Source organism: Artemia sp. Qi Xiang Cuo, chromosome 5 (assembly GCF_049724085.1).
Source record: "Artemia sp. Qi Xiang Cuo chromosome 5, ASM4972408v1, whole genome shotgun sequence".
In the NCBI taxonomy this organism is placed as follows: domain Eukaryota; kingdom Metazoa; phylum Arthropoda; class Branchiopoda; order Anostraca; family Artemiidae; genus Artemia; species Artemia sp. Qi Xiang Cuo.
In genome coordinates this window covers 32016405-32039459 of record NC_142798.1, presented here as the reverse complement: position 1 = coordinate 32039459, position 23055 = coordinate 32016405, and the positions used below count along the sequence as shown (strand labels likewise).

The window sequence follows — 23055 nt, the reverse complement described above, 5'->3', positions numbered from 1 at the left end:
AAAGTTTAAATCATGAAATCCATACATAAAAAGCAAGACTGCTGTTTTAGGAGCAGAAATGTCATAGTGTTAGCCTACTTGCAGATAATAATAAGCTAATCAATAAGTCTCTCTATAACCTTGATAATGATCCTTCGAGCTATGATTTTAGTGTTTTGGCAAAAATAAGTAGTTTCACGTTACTAAACTTAAAAGAAAAGTACCTTTGTAAACGACCTAAGCTTTCAGTCAAGTTTAGGAACCTAAATGAAACTAATACCAAGTTTCTGCACAAGGAAAATGGTTTTTCAACTACGAGTGAAGAAATGTCTTGCTAACTGATTATTTTCCAAAAATTGAAACTTGTTTCTCATACACTTCCCAACTGGTTAGGAAATCCATCTAGATTTAGAAGTTTAGCTCGTGAATTTACAGATACCGGAAAATATATTTCTGCTTTGTGACCAGAAGCATCTCTACACCAACAAATCTGACTATAGCAGGCAGGACACCTATAGAAACTGAAAGAAACTTTGAAGATTAGACCCGCAAGTCACGACAGAACCAAGAATCTTGAACTTATTCTCAATTACTGGCCAGGATCCTCCATCCATTATATTCCGATACTAAAACTGCCACTGAATCTTCAAAGTGTGGCAAAGCACCAAGACCAGGCGGTACCATAGTGGAGCTATTAAATGTTGGGTCGGAAGATATTGCAGAATATTAGGTCCAAAAGCGACAAATGCCTTCTGCTCATGGAAACCGGTCAATGAAAGAATACTGTATGCAAGATTTGTTTCTAACCACGTAAAATTGTAGTTGATCGTGTGCTACGCATCCACAAATGATGCTGATGACACCATTAAAGACGAGTTCTACGATGACCTCCAGTCTGTGATCGATTCAATCCCACCCCATGACGTCACCGGTATCACAGGCAATTTCAACGCAAAGGTTGGCCAAGACAAATCCTACTGCCCTGAAGTATAGGCCACCACGTACTTGGCACCATAAACGAAAATGGAGCTTGACTTGTCAGCTTCGCTATGGGGAACGATTTGCTGATAGGCGGTACGCTCTTTCAGCATTAAGATATCCACAAATACACTTGGACATCCCCGGATGGCACCGCCAGAAAACCAAACCGACCATTTCCTGATCTACCGGAGATAGCGAACAAGCCTACAAGACGTTCTAAGTTTCCGAAGCGCCAACGTTGGTTCAGACCACGAACTAGTATTCACAACACTGAAATTGAAGTTGAAGTCTAATAATCGGAAGAAGAAGACGGACATACTCAGAAGCTTTGTCGTGGTCAAACTAAGTGGCAAAGGCGTCCGATATTCGTTTGGTATCAAACTGTCCAATAACTTTGAAGCCCCATATAATCTATAAGAAAATGTCAAAGAAGCTTGGGAGACGATCTGCAAAAGCTACACGGATGCGGCCAAAGAAATCCCCTGTTTAGAAAGCGGGCTAGGCAACAGTGGATATCTACGAAGACCTGGGACCTCATAGAAAATCGTAAGAAGCTGAAATCGTGCTCTCTTGGGGAAAGTGGTCACTCAAAGGTCACCAAGAGCTTGACCTATAAACAAGCTGATAGAAATATAAATAAAAGTGCCAGATCCGACAGACGGCAATACATGAAAGAAAAGGCCAGACAAGCGGATAAAGCAGCGAGCTATGGAGACACACAAACCGTATATCGCCTTACCACAGAAATAGTATGCAAGTCAAGTATCCAAGAATGTTCGATGATAGATGAAAATGGAAGGCTCCTGACAGATGCGGAAGAACAAAAAGAACGATGGGTGAGTTATCTTAAAGCCCTAATTAATCGTTCAACGCCAGCTGTCCCACCGGATATACCAGACCAGCCTCTCTTCAGTCTCCACATCAGTGATGAAAATCCAACAGCCGAAGAGATACTCTCAGCAGCTGAAAAACTTAAGAATGGAAAGGCCCCTGGTAGAGACCGCATTTCAGCTGAAATGATCAAGTTCAGCCTGCGTCGAACCCTGTCCATCTGGCTATCCTTCTTCTTGCTCCTCTGGCAGACTAAAAAGTTCCCAAAATACTGAAGAGCAGGACCCTTAGTCAAGCTCTTCAAGAAAGTAGACGCAAAAGAATGTGGCAACTATAGAGAAATCAATCTTCTCTCAATCCCTGCGAAGCTCTTCACGACGACAATATTAGGATGACTCCAAGTAGCCCTTGATACTCACTTACGTGAAGAACAGCATGGATTTCAGCCAAGACGATCTTGTGCCGACCTTATTTTTACTCTACGCACCATGCAGGAGGAATCTAACGAATGGAGACAACACTTGCATATACTCTTCGTGGACTTAGGAAAAGGCGTTTGATACAGTTGATCGTCAAATCCTGTGGAGACTATTGCGGTTTCACGGTATTCAGATGGAATGCTATGTAAAAACATCGGACGGCAGCACACGCTACATCAAGATGATGACTGGCGTCAAGCAAGGTTGTGTCCTGTCACCTCTCCTCTTCGTCCTAGTTGTAGACCACATCTTTAGACAGACAAATGGGAATAGAATCCAGATTGCAGGAAAACTTCTTCAGCAGACGATGTTGAGCTTATAGAAGTCGACAAGCCGAAGCTTCAGGAATTCCTAAACAAACTCCCAAAGGAAGCTAAACAATTCGGACTACAACAATTAGGACTACATCAACACCCCAAAGACAAAAGCTATGTCAATCAATAGTTCACTCATGGGAATCCAACTAAGAGGAGAAGACATCAAACAGGTGACAGATTTCAAGTACTTAGGGAGTAGAGTCATTTCTAGTGGCAATTCTGAAAAAGAATTGCGTACCAGGATAGCCCTGGCCAACGCATCATAGCAGAGACTTCTACGAGTCTGGAAATCCTCTGCATGCCAGATCACAGACTTCCAAAAATGTTCCTCCACTGGCAACCAGAAGGCACCCATCGCCGAAGAAGACCAAAGAAAACGCTTCGCAGGACATAAGAACTTGACAGAAGAGCCCTCCAGACGAGTCTCATCCTAGAGTGGGAAGACATATATGCAGTGGCTTACAAGAGGGAAGATTGAAGGCTACTACTCACCGAAGCCCTGTGTGCTTCTGGAGGCGCTGAAGGAACTAAGTTAAGGTAAGGTCAGAAGATATTTTTTTTTCTCGGTATCATATCAGCCACCTGATCCGTTGACACGCCACGTAGATATGGTACAAGGCAGCATTAGTCCCTATACACAAAAAAGACTGAAGAAAGGATTGTTAAAACATGATATTGATGAGGATTATTCAACAGAAATTCGTACAGCCTCCGTCCTGAGCGAAAATCAATTTGGATTCCGACCAAGGAACTAAACAATCGGCTATATCTTCATCGTAGACAGCTGATCAGTGCATTAAGATTAGCAAAGACCTGTGGATATCAACTTTTTATAAATTTCGACAGGCCTTTCACCTAATCTGGAGGAAAGGCTTGCAGTAAATTCTAAAGCACTACAGTGCATTACTGATCAACAAAGAGGTCTGAACAAATCTCAAATGCCCAGACACAACCCTTAACAAAATAAAATAGTTGCAATGAATAATGATTTGGCCATGTCAATTGAATCGGCTCTGACTGTTTTCCTAAAACCACTTTCGAAGGAACTATTTATGGACAGTGACGACGAAAAAAATCCCAGAAGCGGTTAATTGAACATTTCTAGTGCCAGCGTGTTGTACAGCTATCCAGAACGACACAAGACAGATTTTTACATCGAGGCTTGGTTCATGCTCTGTAGAAAGGAGCGGCCCCAAGACATCTCGTGGGGATGGACGACACTTAATCAATTATAAAAATATTAAATCAACAATTTGCCCTGACACCACTCTGTAACAACCATAATTTAATCATAATTTAAAGTAGTTGATACGTGCAGAAAAAAGGAAAATTCATGTACTAACCTCAAGCTGGTTATACCGGTGTGGATCACCAAGGTCTCTACTTCCGATTTCAGTAACCATGTACCAGCCACTAAATGGAACTGCTGTATACTCAAGACCACCACAATCAAACTTCATGCTTGTTACTGCTGGTAAGGCATACCATTTAAGCCCAAGGTCCAGAAACCAGTCAAATCTAAAAAAAAAAAGAAAAATCGAGATACAGCAAATAACAGATAACGTCTATGGAGTTATAGATGAAGCATAGTACCTATGACATTAAACAATGGTTTTGTTATTTTCTTTTTAGACGCAGTAAACTTTTGTCAATTATGTCAATTATGGGATACCTTTTTAGAAAGTGGAAAGATGAGTGATTTTTCTCAATATTACAGTCAATTTCTTAAGGCTTTATAGTTTTATTTGGTAACTTTATGAAAAGTCCATCTTTATTCTGTTCTTCTGTTAATTCTGGTCATATTTGCTCTTCGGAAAATACCCCCCCCCCCCCGGAAAATACCCTCCCGCGGGAAATAAACCCCTTTTCAAGTTACGTAGAATTTAGTAGTTTTGTTTATATGAATGCTTTGCTACCTTTTTTAATGTTTTACGTATTTTTTTCTGTTATTATGCTTCATTCCAGGGGAACTTTTCCAGATTAGTTTTTTTTTTAACACTTTTGCATTTTCCGTCGTCTAAAGCGCCTTTCATGACGCGTTTAAAAGAGAATATTGTGTTATTCTGCTTCATTCCAGGGCAACGTTTCCAGATTTTTTTTTTTTTTTTTTTTTTTTTTTTTTTTTTTTTTTTTTGCTGAACATTTTGCATTTTCCGTCGTCTAAAGCTTCTTTCATGACTCTTTTCAAAGCGAATATTATTTACTAATTCTATTAAACAGGTCGTTATAATGAACTCTAAGTATGGAGCGACCTGGCTCAATAGTAACTGAAACTCTAAAAAAACAGAATTTTGATACCAATAGATACATCAAAAGAATTTACTTATGTTGTTGATTTCAAATATATAAGTTCCATTAAGTTTAGTCTTAGTAATCGAAGGCTACGAGCCTGAGAAAATTTGTTTGATTTTCAAAAAAAGCGGAAGAGTCATAGAATCAGAAGAGTCATAAAAGAGTCATAGAAGTCATAGAATCTTAATGAAAATGACACCATAGATTCAGCGTCTCAAAGAACCCTACTTTTTTTTCCCAGGGGTGATCTTATCGACCCAGTGGTCCTATATCGGGAGAAGGCTCATTCGAACATAAACTAAAAGATCTAGTGCCCTTTTTAAGTGACCAAAAAGATTGGAGGGCAACTAGACCCCTCCCACGCCCATTTTTTTCAAAATCGTCGGATCACAATTTTGAGATAGCCATTTTGTTCAGCTTAGTTGAAAGACCGAGTAGCCTATCTAGACATCATAATCCCCCACATCCCCTGGGAAAAGGTCTTTAAGTAATAAAATGCGTCCATTTTTTAGGCATAATATTTATTATCGGGAAGTATTCACACATTTTCGGGGGGGAGGCAAATTTTTGGCTGGAGGATTTTCCACGGGGAGAATTTTCCATAGGGAGAGAAGTTTCCAGGGGGTGAATTTTTTAAAGGAAATTTTACACTTGGGGAGAATTTGCGAGAATTCCTATACGCAATTCTTCTTGTTTGTCTTGCTTTCTCTTTGCCGACTCAATTTTACGCGTGGAGATGTTAAGGCCAATCGTCCGGGGTAAATTTTCACCAGGATTGAATTGTCTAGAGAATATATCCGTGGGAAAGAGGGATTTTTCCGTGAAGGTAAAGCCAGATTTCCTGGCGTTATTTAGAAAAATGATCAGAAATAGAATAAAAGACAACTGAAAGAAAGGAAGAACATTAAAACTTAAAACGAACAGAAACTATAGGGTATATAAGGGGGGTTAATCCTCCTCAACACCTCGCTCTTTGCACTAAAGTTTGAATTTTGTCCCATTTCTTTACGAATGACTCCTGAAACACAAGGTTCGTTTAATTAGAACAACAAGAAGTTGTTTTTTTTAAAGTGTTTAAAAAACTTTAGCGAAAAGAGCAAGGTGTTGAGGAAGAAACCCCCCCCCCCTCACATACATAATAATTTCTGTTCGTTTTAAGTTTTAATTTTGCTCCTTACTTTCAGTTGAAAAGACTTCTTTTTTTTATTTAATCTCTACAGAATCAAGCATCCGTCCGTATCCCAAGACGCCTTTGTAGGTGTGCCTGTAACTGAACCACCGTGTAAATGAGCCCCAGGCAACTGAACCATCGTGTAACTAAACCCTCGTGTAGCTGAACCACTGTGCAACTGAACCTCATTTAACTGAACTCTTGTGCAACTGAGCCACGTGCAACTCAACCCCATTTAAGTGAACCCCTGTGTAACTGAACCACCATGTAACTGATCCCCCGTGTAACTGAGCTCCCATGTAATCTAAGCCCCGTGCAACTGAACCACCGTGCAAATCAACCACCGTGCACTTGAACCACGGTGAAACTTAACCACCATGTAACTGAACCCTCGTGCAACTGAATAACTGAACTCAGTTTTTTAGAAGGCTATTCCAAAAATATGAGGCAATATCACTTGGTAAAACACAAGTTAGAATCTTTACGTGTTCAACCTTATTGGAAGTGTTCGTTTCTTAAAGTCATGATATAAACGCCTGTCAAGATCATTCATAAGAAAAAAAAACTGTTTTATTTTCGCAAAAGATAAGAAGATCAGATGTCACAAACCATTAAAGCATGTTTATTTCTCTTTCAAACAGTTCGTGATAACAGTTCGTGGTAAAAAATTGGAGGGCAGCTAGGCCCCCTCCCATGATCATTTTTTTCCCGAAGTCACCTGATCAAAATTTTGAGTTAGCCATTTTGTTCAAAATAGTCGAAAATATAATAAGTATGTCTTTGAGGATGACTTTATCACCCACAGTTCCCGGGGGAAGGTCTTCAAGTTATGAACGTTGCCCATTGTTTACATATAATATTGGTTATTGGGAAGTAAACACGAGGGATTTATTTTGGGACGTTTTCATGAGGTATTTTTTCTCTTGAGGAGAGGGGGGTTCAGAGGAGGGGTTTGTGCTGGAGGATATTTCCATGGAAGATGTTTTCATGGGAGAAGGGACATCTCTATGAAGGAAGTCCCTTCCCATTCTGGGAAGTGATATTTCCCAGCATTATTTAAAAAACGATCAGAAATTTATTAAAAAAAACAAGTTTTATCAACTGAAAAGAAGGAGCAACATTAAAACTTAAAACGAACAGAAATTATTACGTATATGAGGGGGTTAATCCCGTCGTAAATACATCACCGTTTACGCTAAAGTATTTTTATTAATTTAAAAATATCTTTTTATTCTAATTAAACGGCCTTTGTGATTCAGGAGTTTGTGGTTCGAACAAATTTGAACTTTAGCGTAAAGAGATAGGTATTGACGAGGGGACGAACCCCTTCTTATACGTAATAATTTTAGTTGAAAAAACTTGTTTTTTTATATTTTATTTTCAGATGAATCAGACTTTTCTGAACGTCGAGCAATTAACATCTGTCTTGAAAATCTTTGAACTTTCTAAATCTAGATAACGAATTTTGATCAGATTTCTTTGAGGAGACTGCAGCTAAGAAGGATATGGGAGGGCGACTAGTTGCATTCCAGCCTTTTTTTCAGCATTCCTTCAGCATGCCCTGAAAGTTTAAACTTCATACCCTCACGTGTATATCCTCAGCTGTTGTCGACATGTTGCAGATCCGTCTTCCTGTAAAACTGGATGCACATAGAACCTTTTGATTTAGTTGAAGATGATTCTAAACATTTTCTTAGCGATGTGACGGCTGGTACCATAAACCCTTCTAGATATTGCTGGTATTTCCTTTTCACAACCAATAAAGGAAAAAATGTTTTCTTATTGTGTTTTGGCATTCTTCATGACGTTTCTTTAAAGTTTGACCTTAATACTCCATGATTTTTTGTTTATTTCTAGGATCAAACATGCCCTCCTTTCTTGAAAAAAAACTTATATATTAACAAGAGGAAACTTCAAAGCCCTTGAACCAGAGCCTGAGAATTGTGAACCCTGGAGGCATAATTATTTCAACCTTTGAACTGTTTTGCATAAAATTGCTATCTCAAAATTTAGATCGGATGTATTGGGAAATAAAGAGGGTGGGGTGGAAGCCTTCCGATAACTTTTGACTCTTAAAAATTACACTGGAACTTTTGATTTCCAATTAAATGAGCCCCCTCCAAAGTTCATATAAAAATCCTTTCCATAAAAACCCTATGTGTTAACAATGAACAACTAGCTTAACTTACAGCCCATGCCGTGGGAGCTGCTGGTGGGTTTGTTAGCCTCAGAGGCATGATTATTTGCCCTTTAGACTATTTTGAGCAAAATGATTTTATTTTATTTTGATCGGATGCATTTTGGGAAAAAATTGGTGGTTAAGAGGGAGAAGTGGATTGTCCTCTGATTACCTTTGATTCTTAAAAATTGAACTTGAACTTCCGATTTCTAATCGAATGGGTCTCCTCCAAAGTTTTGTACGACCATCCCTTCTATAAAAGCCTTAAATTTTAAGAATGGGTAACTTGCAATAATCTACAGTCCTTGACCGGGCAATGGCCGTAAGTTAGGCAATCCGTTCATTGTTTACACACAGTATATGTTATTGAGAAAGGTGAGCAAGTTTGACCTTTACTTTAAAAAAGACGAAGGGCAGGAGGAAGGTGAGCTTTTCAGAGAATGTTGAGAGGACTGTTGATGTAAATCGAAACACGAACGTCTGAAGAAACGTTAAGGGAAAAGTTGAAATAAATTAAAACATACTATGTGCATACAGATTGCTGATACAGGTGTATCAGCATTTTTTTGGGAACGGCTTAGCGTATCTGGATGAAACTTCTGGGGCATCATGAGGGAGATATTCAACTGACCCAAAGACAACATGTACCTGCTACTGATGCTATTAATACTGTTGCTACTACTGTTACTACTACTATAAATACAAAACTATTTATTGCTACAACTGCTCTTACTACGATCTCTACTACTATGACGCTAGTAATATTAAGGCTATGCATATGTAGGTGAAAATTTGACAGAATTTTGAGGGGGAATTTGAACTAAATCGAAACCCACTATGTGCATGCAGATTGTGAAAGGAAGCATCTCAAGAATGGATTTGGGTGTTCAGTTGTAACTTTCAGAGAATGCTTAAGATAAGATATTTATTTCAAAAAATGACTATCACAAGCCCCGAAGGACCAAATTCGCATTTCGGAGTCATAAAAAAAAATCATAAAAATAGCACAACAACTAAACAACTGGCTAAACAATGCCAAAAACAACAATGTCAGAAAGGCAAAGTCATTCATCAGTAAAAAAAAGCGTAAAATGTAAGAAAGTTAAAAAGGTAAAAACTAATAAAAAAACAAAAAAAAAGATTGAGATAAAAATAGAATTAAAAGGTTAAAAGAGAACATATAAGCAAGAGGGAGGGACCCAAAGAACGAAACGGACACAACCTTGGGTATCACCAGTACCAAAAAAAAACTAATGGTTTTATAATGAAGGGGACAAAGGTTTTTTCATACCTGAAGCTGGAGGTTAAGCAACGGATGGGGGACAAGATAGGAACGGGTTCAGAAACAGTACGCAGCAGGCGGTGTCTAGATGGGAAGTGTCTTTTGGCGGAAATGTTTTCTGTGCGAGGGTTTATTTTTGTATTTTTTGCAAACCGGAGGCAAAGCGTTCCTCTCCTGTGCTCAAGACTTTTTAGCTTGGTCTTTTTTAGAAGGAGTAAATATGGTACCAAGCTTCTTTAAAATTATTCTTAGGGCTTATTTTTAAATAGATCCAATTTTTTCTGATTCATCACGGAGATGCCAGGATGCTAAACTGGACAAGCATATTCAAGATGCGGGAGGACGAAGGAAGTATAGATCCTTAAAGAATGGGATGGGAGGACGTTAAATTTATTCAAGAGCTTAAGGAGAGACATGGACCCATTAGCTCTATGGACAATGTCTTTCGAGTGGATATCCCACTTTAAATTAGAGGAAATTGTAACCCCAAGTAATTTAAAGGAAGACATAAATATCTGGGGGGATAGAGTTGAGGAAAAAGGGTGAGGTTTTAAGGAAACATATTGGTATTATCATAGGTTTAGAGGGGTTTTTGAAGGTCAGTGGAAATTAAATTTAGGTTTTTAAATTTAGGAGCAATTAGGTTTTTTGAGAATTTTCCCAATTGAGTCAATAAGAAAAACAAGGTAATGGGAAGTAGAGGTGGATTGATGTTCCCGAATTGTCTCAGGTCAGTAAGAGGCAGGGTTTTCTCCTTTAGCCAATCTGTGAGGAATCTTTCATATGGCTTAGAGAAAATAGAAGTGAGTGAAATAGGACGAACCCCTTCAAAATCAGGTTTTCCGTGTTTCTTTTTCAAGGGGGCTACGAAACCCTGTTTCCAAATTTGCAGATATTGACCACATTCAGTAATCTCGTTGAAAATAACAGACAAGGGCTTTGAGAGAAAGTCACTGAAAGCACTAATAAGATAAAACAGGATATCTAAAGGGTAGACACTTGTTTTTCGTAGTTTCCCAATTCTTCTTTCGATCTCAGACGCAGATATGGAGGGGGAAACAGGGGGGGAGAACATCAGTAGGTAGTTGATAAGACAATGCTGGAAGACTCTGGACGATGGAAGCACTTGTTAAGATTATTAGCAGTAACTTCCGAGGATTCCGGTAGGTTGAAGTCTAGCTGGTCTAGACTCCTACTACACAACTTTTTTACCTCGGAATACTAATTTTTCGGTTTATTGGTAAACAATTCTTTGACCTTATTCTTGTAGTAGGATCGGGCACATTTACGTATTTCCTTTTTAATCGCTTCTCTTAGTTTATTAGCTTTATCTAGTTTACTATTTCTGAAAAGATTCAATTTTTTCCTAATTAGCGCTTTTATGGATTGCTTAATGAATCGTTTGTCACTGGAGCACTTTTTAAATCTTTTTTCCGAGGTATTTCCCCTAGTTGTTGGTATTTTAACTATTTGCTTAACTTTTAGAGAGGAGCAAATTGAATTGATCCTAAGTTCATTGGCATCACCAACCAGAAAAAGTCCAGCATTTGGGTAATTAGAGATGGCCTAACGAAATCAGCACTGGTCTGCAACTGCTGGAGAAATTGGCGTTTTGCTTCAATATTTTGGTTTGGCGAGTAATAAAAGACAGCTATTACAATGATATTATAGGGACGGGGCCGTACTATTCGTCTAATACTTAGTCAAAGGATTTCATCGTACTCAGATAAATTAGGAACAGGAACAATTTTTCGGAATAGGTTGCATTTAGTAAAAAACATGACGCCACCTCCTTTTTTTCTAAGTAGGTGGTCCAAAGGACGAATCTTAATAAATTCTGAATAATTTGACAAAAGAAGAGAACTTTGGTCAAGAGACTGTACTTCTGTAACAGCTATAACGTCAATTTGATTTAATTCTGATAGAACCTTGAGTTAAGTAAGTTTGTAGAAACTAAGGCTTTCGGCGTTAGTGATTTTGGAAATTTAAAACGACTGGGGAAACGTGACTATCGTTGAGTTTCAGTAATTCTTGGGGTGGGTTTTAAATTTGGGCTGTGGGATGGTGCGGATAATTTTTGGGGCGGACTACTTATTAACGGAGAATTTTTGCATGTATGAACTCTCAAACCGGAGTCCCATTGGTAGGGTATCCATGGGTTGAATTTACTTTGGCAAATGACGAGTGGAGGCCCGAGCCAGTCAACAACATTGTGGGTGCATGGAGTGGATAGGGTATGCAAGGGGTTTATGACGGGGAGAGATATGAGTAAAAGGACATTGTGGGAGTGTTTGGATGCAGTAATATTTTCGATGGTGAATTGACTAGTCGTGAATAAATTTATGGGTTGGAGGGGCGTTTCGGGAGAGGATACCTGGGGCATGTTGCTTTGTATCGGATAGGGAGGTAGGTAACGAGGGGTATTTAATAAAAGAGGAATAGGATCCTTAGTGGTGTCTAAAAAATGGGGCTCTCCAGTGTGGAATCTCTAACTGTTAACAGATGGGACTGCCCAAGTTTGTGCGCTTGGCTTTTGTTTGCAGATTGTTTTTTTTTTCAAAAAGGAAGGGGGGACATAAAAATGCAAGTTATCACACCCGAAACAACGCCTGCTTGATGCTAACTTACATAAAAGAACATGGTCAAAATTACACTCTGCTTTAGTACACTTGCCAGTGAGGTAAAAACGACATAAATTCAATTCAAACGAACACGTCTTTTGGTCGCACTTGTTATATAGAAAACGGGAACATACTCTTTGACTAGCTTCCTTTTTTTTATGTTATTGATAATAGATCCATGATTATGGGGACACTTCTGACCTAATTTGCAATTTCCTTGCTTAAAAAATTTGCAATTTTTCATATCACTATTATCAGGAACACTTTTTCCTGAAGCTTGCTTGGAGAGACATCATGTTCAAAATCACAATTATCTCCTAATTGCAAAATCCTGCCAACGTTATAGCAGCACATTTGGGACTTAGAAGGAAAGTCTTTATTATTAGGACGATTCACTTCCATTCTTTCAAAACAAATACAGGCATCTGTAATTGAGTTCTCAAGGTCAGGATTGTAATTCGGTCGAATAGAGGTGAGATTGAGGTCAGGTTTAACTTCTGAACTTATATTTATTTCAATTGTAGTGGCTAAAGTTGATCGACTTAATCCTCTGCTTCCTTCATTAATATTCATTGAGCTTGGGGACAATACACTTTTTTGATGTTGAGAGTCTAAGTCTAAAGTGCTATTTACCTCGTTTGGGATGGGATTATTTGTAGGTTGACCTCTCGAATCACTTCCATAAACTGAATAAAAAATCTGTACCAAGCATTAACACATCCGTTAACTTTTCTTTTAAAGTCAATATTTTGTATAATCTAGTTGCAGAACAGAATAGAATTTTATTTTTAAAACTTTCTTTCACAGCATGTTTTGCAGAATTTGAATTTTTCGTCCAGAAAAAAAACACTATATATATATTTCAAATGCACTATATAGTCTTGGTACGGAAACGAAGGCATAGAAGGTTCCTTCTCTCGGCCAACGTGGTGAGGTTGAACTTACTTAGAAGATAATGATATGGAACCTTCCCTTCACCATTTATTATTCTAAGTGCTCGTTTTTGGACATTTTCAATCTTATAAATATGCTCCGAAGGAAGACCGAATTACTGCGGTGTACAAGAAAATTCCTGTATTAGCTCAAGAAAAGAACGATAAATCGGAAGAAGGTTCTTAGGGGCGCAAAAAAATTAAAAAAAAAAGTTTTAGAAGGGAAACCGAAGGGGAAGCTTGTTTTAGGATATTTTGAAAATGGGCGTCCCACTTCAAGTCAGTGGTTATTGTCACCCCAAGTAGTTTAAAGCCCGTGACAGAGATTTTGGGAGGAATGGGGTTTGTGTGTGTGTGTGTGTGTGTGTGTGTGTGTGTGTGTGTGTGTGTGTGTGTGTGTGTGTGTGTGTGTGTGTGTGTGTGTGTGTGTGTGTGTGTGTGTGTGTGTGTGTGTGTGTGTGTGTGTGTGTGTGTGTGTGTGTGTGTGTGTGTGTGTGTTGTGTGTGTGTGTGTGTGTGTGTGTGTGTGTGTGTGTGTGTGTGTGTGTGTGTGTGGGGGTGGTTTGGCTGGTTGCTGTGGGTGTGTGTGTGTGTGTGGGTGTGTATGTTTCTGTGGCTGTGACTGTTTTTGGTTTTGTTTGTGTTTCTGTGTGTTTGTGTGTTTGTGTGTATGTGTGTGTGTGTGTGTGTGTGTGTGTATGTGTGTGTGTATATGTGTGTGTGTGTGTGTGTATATGTGTGTGTGTGTGTGTGTGTGTGTGTGTGTGTGTGTGTGTGTGTGTGTGTGTGTGTGTGTGTGTGTGTGTGTGTGTGTGTGTGTGTGTGTGTGTGTGTGTGTGTGTGTGTGTGTGTGTGTGTGTGTGTGTGTGTGTGTGTGTGTGTGTGTGTGTGTGTGTGTGTGTGTGTGTGTGTGTGTGTGTGTGTGTGTGTGTGTGTGTGTGTGTGTGTGTGTGTGTGTGTGTGTGTGTGTGTGTGTGTGTGTGTGTGTGTGTGTGTGTGTGTGTGTGTGTGTGTGTGTGTGTGTGTGTGTGTGTGTGTGTGTGTGTGTGTGTGTGTGTGTGTGTGTGTGTGTGTGTGTGTGTGTGTGTGTGTGTGTGTGTGTGTGTGTGTGTGTGTGTGTGTGTGTGTGTGTGTGTGTGTGTGTGTGTGTGTGTGTGTGTGTGTGTGTGTGTGTGTGTGTGTGTGTGTGTGTGTGTGTGTGTGTGTGTGTGTGTGTGTGTGTGTGTGTGTGTGTGTGTGTGTGTGTGTGTGTGTGTGTGTGTGTGTGTGTGTGTGTGTGTGTGTGTGTGTGTGTGTGTGTGTGTGTGTGTGTGTGTGTGTGTGTGTGTGTGTGTGTGTGTGTGTGTGTGTGTGTGTGTGTGTGTGTGTGTGTGTGTGTGTGTGTGTGTGTGTGTGTGTGTGTGTGTGTGTGTGTGTGTGTGTGTGTGTGTGTGTGTGTGTGTGTGTGTGTGTGTGTGTGTGTGTGTGTGTGTGTGTGTGTGTGTGTGTGTGTGTGTGTGTGTGTGTGTGTGTGTGTGTGTGTGTGTGTGTGTGTGTGTGTGTGTGTGTGTGTGTGTGTGTGTGTGTGTGTGTGTGTGTGTGTGTGTGTGTGTGTGTGTGTGTGTGTGTGTGTGTGAAGAAAAGGAGCTAAACCTTTGGTAACGTGCTTTTTTTGTTAATTTTCATAGGCAAGCACACATAGGGTAGCCTTTGGGTCCCTGCCCCCCTCCTCTGATATTGTGATATTTCTACTATTTGCCGTCATAGGTTTTGCTATATTGTTCCTACAAAATTTGCAAATTCTTGGTGTTTTTCTGGAAAACAAAGGCTATTAATGAAATTTTATCTAGTTAAATTAATTAGTATTAGCACACTCATTATGATTATAAAATAATTATTATAGGTTATCCCTTTTCATAAGATTTGATAAAAAAAAAAGTTGAACTCTAGCGATTTGATATGTCAAGTATTATTTATCATTAGTTTTAAGATCCTTTTCGGCAAGTAGTTTTTTTCTCTTCTAGATATTAAAACAATTGAAAAAACGTCACGACTTTAGTGTTGGTATAACAGAGTTCCCAGATAGTTTACCAGTTATGTCTCGTAAAAGTTATACTAAATTAGAGTTTTCTTTTTCCTCGACACGTAATCATGTGTGAAGCAAAACTCTTCAAAATTAATAGTTTTTTTTAATCAAAGCAACAACAAAATTGACACATCTTATAAATAGTTATATAAAGATTAAAAAGCAACGACAAAGGTCCCGGAATTCTATTAAAAGCTAGTTCGTTTGTTTTTCTTACTGCATAAGATATTTTTTCCTGTATTCTTCCCCTAAAGTCGCTTCTCTAAGTGTTGTCTATATTTGAATTGAAACGTCACTTGACAATCAACTCCAAGCCCCTTGACATAAGAGCCTGATGCAAAAAAGATATTTCGATCCTCCGAACTTCAAGTCTTCTAGAGATTTGTTAGAATGATACTGTCATAGAATGCTCTTAGTATCGCTCGACTACACTGACACTCTGCTTCTATTCTAGCTGATTGAACAATTTTTATCCAGCAAATTGGGTGCTAAGCTTAGCATAAAATATGAAGACAGGCAGATCAGGTTAATGAGTTCTTTTCATGGAGAAAATTTCTGACAAAAATGAGGATGAAAAAGTGTTTAAGAACGACGTTAAAAATAATGATTTTCAATTAGCGTTGAAGACCTTACAATAATGTTGTGATGATTTCAAACCCGAAAAAGACGTAAGTTTTTTCTCTTTTTAGAAAAAAAAAGCCAGATAACAACCTGAATACCAGAGGAAAACAGCTTACCAGACAAGGAAATTCTCTGACGTTCTATCTCGGAAGAAGGAGACATATAGTATACGGAACACTTGAAGAACAAAAGAATAAACAAAAGTATGATCAAAGCCTTCTCTGAATACCACTAGGACGAAGACATGAGAAAAAAAGCAGTTCAAGAAGGAAATAAGACAGTCTTATGAATGGGAGGAGACCTGAAGAGGGGGCATGTGACCTTAGGTTTCTTTGCCCACCTAGATTTTGAACAAATACCTTTTTAGGGACATTTTCATTGCGAATGTCCCCAAGGTATTTTTACTATGAAAATTGAAAAGAAAAACAACAAACTATCTCCTTCTCCCTGAGATTTAATTAAACATATTCTACCCCCTCCCCCTTAAAAAATTCTCAAATTGGTGCCTTTATAATAAGTGACGGGAAATGATGATTACTCTCTGTTACTATTTTCCACTCAATCCCTTGCTATGAGCCTTTGTCATGAAAATGAAGGGGGGAAAAGACTAATCAAACTTCATATTTTGAAAAGAAAATTTTTAATTTGATAGTTCAGTTCGAAGAAAACTTCCAGCGCCAGAATGAAATTGATCATAAGTTCCGTCTAACAGGTTCAAAACCATCGATAAGTCTGTTAAAAAACACATTAGTTTCAGCCACCCGGAATGTAAAACTAGACACTACTAGTGGCACATTCTAAGGAGACCAGGTGAATTTTTTTAGGGTAGGATGAGTTTAAGACATTGTAAATTACTTATTTGGACCGAAGTCTTGCAGCTTGTAATGTGAAACAGCTTGTAGCTTGCCACAATATAGACAATTTAGACAATTAGTGCTGATTGTGGCCCCTATATATCGGAAAAACATAACGTAATGGCAAATATTATGCTTAGATGCATACCTATAAATATGGGAGGAAAAATTTCCTTCTTTTAAGACTACCCGAAAGAGTCCTGCTGGAAAAAAATAGAAAAAAAAAACAGAAAAAGGGGGAAAACAGTTTATAAGTACAGCGATTTTGACCAACCTTTCTTCTCTTTTTATAATACAAGTTTAAACCCAAATTTATAAACTCAACGTTTATAGAATTTTCTTCGACAGGGGAAGCTGTGGATTCGTTGAATAAAATTCTCGTTTAAGTAGAATACAAAGTAGATAAAAAAGAAATAACATTGCAATTTATAAACCGTTTAAGAAAACACAAAAACAGTTATAAACCATTCAAGAGATCTTATTTTAGCTAACACTAAATAAACATGCAGCTCTGAGAGAGGAAAGGGGGTTAAGGGGTAACACCCATCCTCAACCAAGGAATCAATCAAACCGACATGCATATTTGAACAAAAAGTATTACACAAACGCAATTGTTCTTAATTGTTTCAATAATTACAAAACTTTTAAAAACGTGCTCCATTTGAGCGCAAAGAGAGATAACTGACACAATATTTAAGAAAAAAACTTGTTATCCCTTAATAGTACAAATAAAACTTTAAAACACTTTTTCATCTCCAATTTACCGTTACACATAGCCGAAAGAGTAAAACATCATGTCCCAAGGAGACCCAACATAGCTTTACCAAACTCAGGGTTGCCACCAGCTCAAAAAAAAAATCCATGGCAAATGTAAGAAAAAAAAAACTATGGCAAGCACTGTTGCCAAAGGTACGAAAAAATTTGCCACCCGTGACGCTTCGCGTCGCTCGCAGGTACGGCTCTTCGATGACATAGAACTTCCTTCATATAGATGCACCGCGGAAGTGCACGGTTTGCATTTTTTTTCATGTGATAGTTCTTCGAATGCGCTGGAATATTTCAACGTATCTCGCAAACCAGCAAAATGTAGACTTTTCGTCATTAGGTAGAAGCCGTGAGTAAATGCAATAACCGTGAGATCGTATCTGTGTGAACCTAGAGTAAAGCTAGGTTCTGACCAGAAGCAAATAACCGTAAAATAAGTAGGGAACTGCCGTAAGCGTAATGCTGGTCTCAAATCAGGCTGGACCCTCACGTCCGTTTTCTTCCGACTGATTTCTTCGTATGAAAAGATAGGCAATTCGGTTAGAAAACGTTTGCATGAAGAAACGTGGGGGATCTAGCCTGATTAGATGCACCCGACTTTCCCACATCTGTTACGGTAATTTACTTTTGGTTCTGACACAGAGGGATTCCGATCCGTGCCTTGACTCGACTGTTTTGCAATATGGAGATAAATGGCGTTCTGTCGCTAGGTGCACGAATCAAAACTATTGTGATTTCCCTCTCTGCTGATAGAAGTGCTGTTGTGCGCAGGAATAAAAAGCTGACTGAACTTGTGCCTTGAACAGAACCTAAGCGATGCATGGTATTTGGAAAATACAAAAAAATTATATTTGCATTCTGCATTCTATAACCAGTATTCCAATTCCAATGAGGAATGGTTTATTCGTGAACTTCAAATAACAATAAAGACGCAAGATAGCGTAACACAAGCACTGACACAAACCTTGTAAATCCATATCATAAATTTGGAACATCGACTTATCTTTGGCAGTAAATTTGGCAGAACATAGAGTCAAGATTAACTATGATTTCGTGAAGAAACTTGACTCCCCTTTTGAAGGGCTAACAAACCGGCCGTCAGTGGCCAAATTAACGTAGCTATCGGCAAATTCTCTCTAAAGCTTGTCCGGACGACTAAAATTAAAAGTATCTGGAACAACTAGCTGTCTAAGCTACAGAGTGTACCGTCACAGTTTGGCTTCTAGAATGACTTTAGTCTGTGTCAAAAGTAAGGAAAGCGGAGAATTAGTTGCGGCTATTCGAGCTTCTAGTTCAGCTGTTTGCATGGGTCTAAAGTTCTATAGTAACTCACCATCCAACTGCTGCCCACACTAACCTCCATAAGCTGTATCGGCAGAATGGTCGAAATATCCGCGTTTCGAAAGATATCAGTCCTCAACTCTCCAAAGCTTCAGTTACTCGCTTAATGTCAGTATGAACCGAAAAAAATCCGTATTATATATAAAACTTGTCTTAACATGTGAAAAAATTGAAAATTACAAATTCTGTTTGACGCTGAGATTCTTATACCAAATTGAGAGAGTTATACCAAGCTGAGAAATTTATACCAAATAAATAATTGAAAGCTTACTCCAGCTCTCAAGCTGTTGTCTGTTCCCTCTAAGTCGGCTCAAAGTACCTCTTCGCCATAATAAACTAGAAAAAGCTGAACCCAGAGAACGACACTCAATCAGAATAGCTCTCCTGTTCAGTCTTTTTCAAATTGATTTTATGGGGGCAAAAGCAGGAGCAGATTTATTGTTTTGTTTGTGGGCATGGTTAAAACTGGTCAAAACAAATTACATGCCAGAAGTTTTGAGTTTTCCGCACTTCTTAAGCACGTCAGCTGGAACGCCATCTATAACCAAAGATGTACGAGTAGTGAGACAGCTGGTTTGCCAATTCATTTCGGGTTGCCGTAATTATTTGTTTCCTGAGCGACGCGAATTTCATACGATGTGAAAAAAAATCTATGTTTTCTTGAAAAATCCATGTTTTTTATTAAAAAACCCATGGAAATCCATGGCATTTCCAAAATCCATGTCAGGGGTTGAAAATCCATGTTCTCGTGGATAAATCCATGGTGGTAGCAACCCTGACCATACCTCCTTGAAATTTTTTCATTATAATTTGCATAGATTGATGGAGGCCAACCTTCCTCCCAGAATCTTCTGGGGTCCGGCGTTCCAGGAAGCCTCGGTTGAAAAACCTTAGTTTAGAGAATGAATGTGCTAAATTAGCTGTATTTGGAGTAAATATCAAATTTTAACGATCTAATACATTATCATGTTTTTCACTTTAACGGATATAAGACTCTTCAGGAAAATATGAACAACAAAATTTGAATTATATAATATACTATAACAGGTCCAAAAAGCCGATTTGTCCGAAATTACAAATGATTTGTTTTTTTTAAGTGAACTTTAGCACTATTTATTACAAATGAATAGAAATGTTTCTGAAACAAAAACAAAGAAAAGTTTAATCAGAATCACCCTCTCTCTATCCCAATTACTATCATTAGCACGTCTTCTTAATACGGCCCAATTGCTTAACTCCCTTGATGATTTTTCCTACGAGCTAACAAGTCAATAATTAGCTAATGAGCTTTTGTCTGCACATCTCCGCAATACTGAAAAAAAACTTGTCGTAAAGTTAATTCACAAATAAGTAGATTAAATATTCACTCCAAAGTCTATAAGCAGCATAGACTTTTAGCAATCTATAAGCTAGATCCGAAAATATGATATTCCAGTGCTTTAATATTTATTACTTAACGAATATCGATGTGATGCCTAACGAGGCTATGAGGGTCAGAGGCGTCACTTATGGGCAGGGCGTCCTTTTAATATTTTTTAAGACTTATAGTGTAGTACAGGTAAAGAAATGGGTCTTTAAACTCAGGGCGCAAAGCACAGTAGTTTTTCAGGCAGACAGAACTAACTTCAATAAATGTCAAGAATAACATTGATAAGAGATTAAATGAATCAACGAAGATAAAAATGCCAACATGAAAACCACAGAAATCTCGACATGTCAATACGTCATTTTCATCGTCATAAATGCAGCAATTATGCCAACTCAATTTCTAAATAAAGTGAAAAGACAAATAATTAAAAAAATAATAAGATTAATCGAAATATACCAAAATAATGAGAGATCATTTTCTGCTATCTTGATGATGTTCAGTACTTGCAGCAGCTTTGCTGGCCAGAAAAAAGCAGTTGATTTTACAAAAAATATAAAATTTGGTAGGAACTACGGGTCGGCAGCAACTCGTTGGGGGTTGATTTAAAGGCAGAACAATAAATCAGCAAAACAAAATAAATATCTCAAGTTTTAAGATAAATTCGCAAAAAAAAAAAAGGTCTTGGCAGGCATGAGTATCAAACAGTCCAGTTAAGTCTCAGTTAAGTCAAAAATGAGCAGAAATAAATCAAAATAGCCTTCCAAGCGTGAAACTACCACAAATCACCATCATTAAATAAATGAAACCCAAAACGAACAGAAATTACAAAAATAATCAATTCAAACTAAAAACGAGCAGAAATTAACATGAGTACGGTTGAAACCCCTCATGCCTTCTCTTCTTAAGACCAGAACATAACTTGCACTTTACTGAAAACAAAATACATTATTATAATTTTAATAGATAAGAAATTATTCAGACTTTAAAGAATAGATATCAGTATATGCATATTAAACTATCAAACCAAACTTTTCGTTTTATTTGAGGAAAGTGCAAATTACGTTCTGGTCTTCAGAGGGTGTGAAGGGGGGTTCAGCCCTACTAAAATTAATTTCTGCTCGTTTTCTGTTTCATTTATTTATTGATGGTGATTTGCCGTAGTTTTACGCTTGGAAGATTATTTGACTTGATTTCTGCTCATTTTTGGTTTAATGGAGCTCTTTAATCTTCTTTGAAAACGTGTTTTTATGGAAAAACTTTTTTAAATTAATTTATGTTCGTCATTTATTGATATAGTCTTTTTCATGAAAAAATAAAATAGTATTTTAAATCTTTTCCGTTTTTTATAAGAATCCATAGTTTGGCTTGCTATTTTTATGTTGGAGAAAATTTTTCAACAATTTCTAACAACATACACCCTTTTGAAATTCTGGACACAAATAGTATTGTTTAACTTAGTTTCATACCTTCTCAAGTTGACCTTAAAAATGAAGGACGTCCTTCTAATATTTTTTAAGACTTATAGCAGTGGCGGATCCATGGGGCGTGCCCCCCCCCTAGCGTAGTCTAAAGTAGTGTAATTTACTTAATTAACCCAAGTTTCGGTTAATTAAACTTGCTCCTAACGCAAGTTTATCGGATCAACCTATTTTGCCCCTCCCCCTAAAAAATCCTGGATCCGCCCCTGACTTATAGTCTAGTATAGGTAAATAAATGAGTCTTTAACTCACGGCGCAAAGCACCGTAGTTCTTCAGGAAGACCAAACTAGCTTCAATAAATGTCAAGAAGAACATTGATGAGAGATTAAATGAGTAAAAGACTAGAAGATAAAAACGCCGACATGAAAACCACTGAAATCTTGACATGTCAATATAGCACAAATCAAACATGGACAGCACAAATCGAAAGGATATTAGATGAAAATGGATTTTCAAGTTCGTGGGATAAAGGAAAAGGGCCAGAAGACCATGAAAAATTTTTGAAGGGATTTAGTGCAAGACTTGAAGACCAAGAAGTGCAACTATGGCAATCAGCTTTGGATAAATCTCTGAGTCTCACTTTGTACAGAGAAGTAAAAGAGGATTTTGGACAGGAGTTTTATTTTAAGCTGGGATTGCCCATTAAATACCTGAGGATCTGGATTCAGATTCGAGCTAAGTGTCTTCCAATTTATGGTAAGGTTGTAAGGAAAATGAGGGAAGGTCCGGAGGCCGGGTGTAGTTGCTTCAGATGTGGGAAAAATGATTGTGGGTTGGGCCATTTCCTCCTCCGGTGTAAGCAGCTTTCTCATTTAAGGGGATCAATTATCAAGGATGGGGAAGATAGGCTGCTTCGTGGGTTAATGAGGTCTAGGACTCCCCTTTATATTGCGGCAGTAGGAAATTTTGTATTGAAGGGAAGGAGGCCAAATGGAGTGTGATTTTTTTTTAGTATTTGTCCTTTTTGTATATGGCTTTAAAAGGCTTTTAAATACAGATTATTATTGCTATTATGTCGTTTTAAGTAAGTAAATGCAGCAATTATGCCAGCTCAATTTCTAAACAAGGTGAAAAGATATATAATTCAAAAAATGATAAGATTAATCAAAATATACCGAAATAATGAGAGAATATTGTCTGTTATCTTGATGATGTTCAGTACCTACAGCAGCTTTGCTGGCGAGAAAAAAAAAACAGTTGATTTTATGAAAAATATAACATTTGGTAAGAACTACTGGTCGGTTGCAACTCATTGGGGGCTGCTTTAAAGGCAGAACGGCAAATTAGCAAAACGAAATAAATATTTCAAGTTTTAAGATATATGCATTAAAAATAAAGAGCTCGGTCGGCATGAGTGCAGATAAGCAACAAATGCCATTAATAGTGACAAAAATTCTAAAAAAGAATTCAAAAGAAAAGTAAAGAGCTCAGTTAAATAAAAAATTAGCAGAAACAAAGTGAAACACCCTTCCAAGCGTGAAACTACCATGAATCGCCA

At 38.0% G+C, this 23055-nt stretch overlaps 1 protein-coding gene across 2 annotated transcripts in view; it reads right to left on the bottom strand.

Annotated features, from left to right (window-relative positions):
• Positions 1-23055, bottom strand: part of Nos (Nitric oxide synthase) — a 614880-nt gene that overhangs the window by 323962 nt on the left and 267863 nt on the right. For both annotated transcript variants that reach the window (XM_089089493.1, XM_089089494.1), the window contains exon 8: positions 3931-4105. In XM_089089493.1, coding sequence (XP_088945619.1) covers positions 3931-4105 — 175 coding nt within the window. The remainder of the gene's footprint in view (positions 1-3930; positions 4106-23055) is intronic.